At 32.7% G+C, this 4,770-nt stretch overlaps 1 protein-coding gene across 1 annotated transcript; it reads right to left on the bottom strand.

Moving 5' to 3' along the window:
• Positions 1–3,132: 3,132 nt before the first annotated feature.
• On the bottom strand, positions 3,133–4,468 carry LOC107819694 (transcription factor bHLH148). The gene is made up of 2 exons (XM_016645833.2): positions 4,331–4,468; positions 3,133–4,074 (listed from the first exon to the last, which is right to left on the bottom strand). The coding sequence occupies exon 2, from the start codon at positions 3,996–3,998 to the stop codon at positions 3,297–3,299; it is 702 nt and encodes a 233-aa protein (XP_016501319.1). The 5' UTR covers positions 3,999–4,074; positions 4,331–4,468; the 3' UTR covers positions 3,133–3,296.
• Positions 4,469–4,770: the final 302 nt, after the last annotated feature.

Genomic DNA, 4,770 nt, shown 5'->3' with positions numbered 1-4,770 from the left:
CATAAATATAAAAAATCTAAAATTTTACTTTCCTTTATTCTTTAAGTTAATCAATTAACTTTAAGTAAGTAACAGGATATTTCTCTAAGTTTTCTCTCTCTAGGTCGGTATTTTCTGGTTTTGGACAAAACTTTTGTCAACAAACGTTTTTAGTTTTGTATTTTTGAGTACTTTAATTAAGAATATTACCGTCTATGACTCTATGCACTAGTTAGTATTCAAACCGAATAAACCGAAGTTACCGAAACGAGAAAAACCAAACCATACCGAATTTAATTAGGTACGGTACTGAAATAGCATTTTACGAAACCGAATGCCGAAAATACCGAACCGAAATGTCTAAATACCGTACCGACCGACGAACACCCTTAAAGTAGCTAGCTATCTGCAACAGTATCTGTCAAATACTCCTGCTTCTGATTTTTTGTATTGCACAAAAAATATTTTATAATAACAAGTCATTCAATTTTATCAAAATATTAGAGAAAGTCATTCAACTATTTTTTTTAAGCTAAAAAGTTACTCAATTTTACTCAAGTATCACAAAATTCAATTAACCCATATCAGTAAATTACTCCTTTATGACTGTCAAAAAAAAAAAACATTGATGAGCAGGCCAGGGACAGGTAACATCTAACACATAGGAAAAGTTCACATCACATTTTGTAGTGCTGTACATTTGTGGGTGATACTTTCGACTTGTGGGTGTTCCAGTGGGATCCTCTTAAAGTAAATAAGCAAATAGTACTTCCTTAACCCTATCCTATTTTACATGCCTCAATATTATTTGTTGAAGTCGAAATTATTACTTGTGATATCGAAGTAACTATATATAGGGTCCACTTCAATGGAAGGATTTGGTCCTATAAATTTTAAACTACTTGTAAATGCAAAAATCCTCTACACCTGTTTTCTTATATCTGAAAGAAATTTAATTGAAATCCAAACTATGTGTCAGTAGTACGATTCAAATGACGCTTGAAGTTTGAAATGACTCCATCCAAATGCACCCGTCCCTCAGTGAAATTCAGTAAGTGGACAAGAAACTTTACCAACTGAAAACCACATTACACATCCTATCAAAACTCAAAAGGAATGAAGAAATTTCGGTTTCTTGGCTATTGTACATAAAACATACTTATACGACTGATGATAAAAGAAAGACAAGTTTCATCATTCATTCAAATAAAGATTTTATTTAGTGAAATGGAGCGAATTTCCGAGATTTCTCCAAGTCAAATTAAATTATAAATTGCACAATCAAAATTCATTTTGTCTTAGCGCAGTTATATATAAATAAGAAAAGCTACGGATATTAGGTCAGAAAGTCACATGTGTGTAATGTGCGAAGGCCCCATCTACTAAAGTTGAGTGCACAAGGACAAGAAGTCACATGAAGTGCTGCTGCTGCTCATAAATTCATTTGTCTTAGTTTGCAACTTTTACCCCCCAGCATGTACGTACTAACTACTTACTACATTGAGAGTGCGTAATCTATGGTACAATTTATCTTCTTGGTTTGTCCTCGTCACCGAAAATGACAATTCAGTTACTACCTGAGTCATGGATGTGTCATCTTCATAGGCATAGGTAGCACTATCTGACTCTCCGATTAGCTTAAATCTGATAAGAACCAAAAAGGAGCTTCAACTCTAGTCTAGCTTTAAATATGGGAAATTGGCCAAATATATCCTTTATTTTCATATATTATCTATATTTAACCTCCGTTATATTATCGGACTAAATTTACCTTTACCATTATATTATTGGGTCAAATTTACCCCTACAATCAGCAAATTTTTAAAAATACCCCTGAATATGTTAAGTAATTCAAAATCTCCCAAATTCCTTTTATTTAAATCACTTGTTATTTTTCTTGGTCCACTATTTTTAAAATAATTGGCATTTACCTGCTTTCTGAATTAGAGAAAAAAAAATAAGAGAAAAAATATTAAATAATACAACCGAATAAACAAAGTATATTAAATTGAAAAATCTAAATTAGGTAGCTTTTCTAAATTCTAAAAGTATTTATAACATCCCAATTTTAATGAATTCGTTGCACCAAATGTATGGAGACTTTGCAAGTATTAGTGATTGAAGTTGAAGTTCTCAGAGACTTAACATTGTCTAATTCAACTTTGCTTTAATTAAATGCTTACACATTGTGCACTCTTAAGTTAGTCGATCGAACTCTATACTAACCAAATAATGATAAAATATATTTGAATATACATGTACATACATGATGATCGGCCGCATATAATATACAATAAATAGACCCACTAAATTCTACTGTGTGTATATGATTGAAAAATAAATAAATTTCTAAATCAATTTTATTTATTACAAGAAGAGAAATGGGTGCATTGATAATTAAAAATAAATTATAAATATTGTATAGTCTAGTAACTTTAACATTCACATCAATAGTAATTTTTAAAAATAATGGAGCAAGAAGAACAAGTGATTTAAATTAAAAAAATTGGGAGATTTTGGATTACTTAATAGATCAAGGGATATTTTTAAAAGTTTGCTGATTGTAGGATAAATTTGGCTCGATAGTATAACGGAGATTAAATGTAGACAATATATGAAAATAAAGAGGTATATTTGACCATTTTCCCTTTAAATATTGACAACCCAAAAAATCAGAATCCAACCATAGGTGTTTTCATTGAACAGGGAAAACCAAAAAGATATATATATATATATATATATATATATATATATATATATATATATATATTGCACTTCTAGTAGATTATACTGTATTACACAACGATGCTTCCAGTACTTCTAGAGGATATATAATACCATTCATCAGCAATTATGTATCAACAAACTTAGCTATACATATATACATCTAGGTTATGGCAAAACCACACTTGAAAATTGAAATTTGAACCGGTAACTTAAAATAATTTTTAATCCCTTTGCACTTTACTAGAATTTTTTTTATGTCAAAGAAATTCAATAGCTTATATATATCAAAAATAATAATAATTAACTTTTAATTCAAAACATTCCTTCAATCTAGGTCCGCCACTGGCCGGGCTTAACCTTCTAACTAAAATCAATCAGCTAACTCTAAATTCCAAAACCAACTAAGATAAACTACATTGTCAAAACCTAAACAAAATTATTAGTCGTTATAAAACTGACAATCCAATTAATGTTTTCCCATAACTTGAAAGGTAGAAGAAATATATGTAACAGAGGAATAATATTCATAGTTAGGGAGAGAAGAAACTAATTATAAAAGAAATTAGATAGAAAAAAAAACGATTAAATGATCAACTAGGGGGAGGCCGGCTGGAGCTGAGCTGATCTAGAGGAGGAGCAGCAGTAGAAGAAGAGCCAGAAAGGAGGTTAGCTAGAGCACTCATGGCTCGAACTTGCATCTCAAGAGCTGCTATGTAATCACCGGCTTCTTCTAGAATCACCGGCACTGGTTGTTTCCTGCAACCAGGTACAAGCCGTCCCAATACTCGAGCCTTCTTCTGGAAAGACGGCAAATTCTTCGTTTTCAGCTTCAATATCCCCACTCTCGGCTTCTTAGGTAACCGGCTGCTGGTACTAGAACGTGCCGCCATTAATTTCTGCCGCTTCGAGTGCTTCTTCATGAACTTGAGCTTGAGCCGGTTTGTAAGTATAGCTCGGCTCCACCTTGTTCGTCCTTTAGCAGTAACTGCAAGGACTCTGTCAGCCACTTCCCGTACGGCTCGTCCGCCTTTTGGCGCCGTCGTCGCCGGCGGTGAACTGATTCGCACTTCACGGAGTGCTTTGAGTAGCTTTGAAGAGTAAACTTGCTGTTGAGCTTGTGTTTTCCATTCAGTAGCGTTACTCGGATTTTCGCTATTATTGTTATTGGTGTTGTTTTGAGTTTTATTTTTCAAGCTTTTCTTATTCTTTTTCCTCCTCAATATAACTCTGTCAGAGGACGCTACAGTGTTCGAGATCGGCGCTGAAGACATGTCTATAACCATTGATTCCATCAGATTCGGTAGTTAAAAATGGAATCAAATTTAGAACCGAATCAGATCGAATCACTCTGACGAAGAAGACGATGACCTGTAGATTCAGTCACATGAATAGACAGATAAGAAAGGAAGGCACTCAAACCAATTCAGATTTAAAAAAAACAAAAAAGAGATTCTGAAGATAATAAGAATGAATCAACAAAATTCTGAGTCGGATTCGAAATTAGCAGATAAATTAAACACAGATAATTAGGATTAACACAAAAAATGATATGATAAAGCAAGAGATCAATTGTTAATTGCATTTTAACGACATGTAAAGGAAGTATGAAGCAACTGATTATTACCTGAGGATAAAGAAGAAGGGAGATTAGTTCTTCAGAGTTCTTCTGATTGATCAAATCAGAGAGAGATGATAATTTGGTAACGGAGGAGTGGAGGGAGGGGAAGGTGAAGGGTGATGGTCAAATTAAGGGAGTCACGGGAAAGCACGCATTGGACCTCTTTAAAAAGAAGCACCAAAGTATGTATGGATAGGGGGTGCGGTTTTTTTTAATTTTTTCTTTTCACAGTTAACCCGGAAATAATCTGTCTCTCAATAACTTTATATTTTTCCATTCAATTTAATTGATTTATGAATATAAATAAGATTTTTGAATCTTATAATTTTAAATTAAATATATTAGTAATATATTTTGAATATATATGTCATTCATTACTAGAAAACTGCCTAAAATAGTTCAGAAATGAATGAAGGGTTTAGCCTTAACATACCTTTGTTGATAAC

Source organism: Nicotiana tabacum, chromosome 14 (assembly GCF_000715075.1).
Source record: "Nicotiana tabacum cultivar K326 chromosome 14, ASM71507v2, whole genome shotgun sequence".
NCBI lineage: Eukaryota > Viridiplantae > Streptophyta > Magnoliopsida > Solanales > Solanaceae > Nicotiana > Nicotiana tabacum.
The sequence above is the reverse complement of the archived record's forward strand: the minus strand, read 5'-3'. Positions and strand labels throughout refer to the sequence as shown.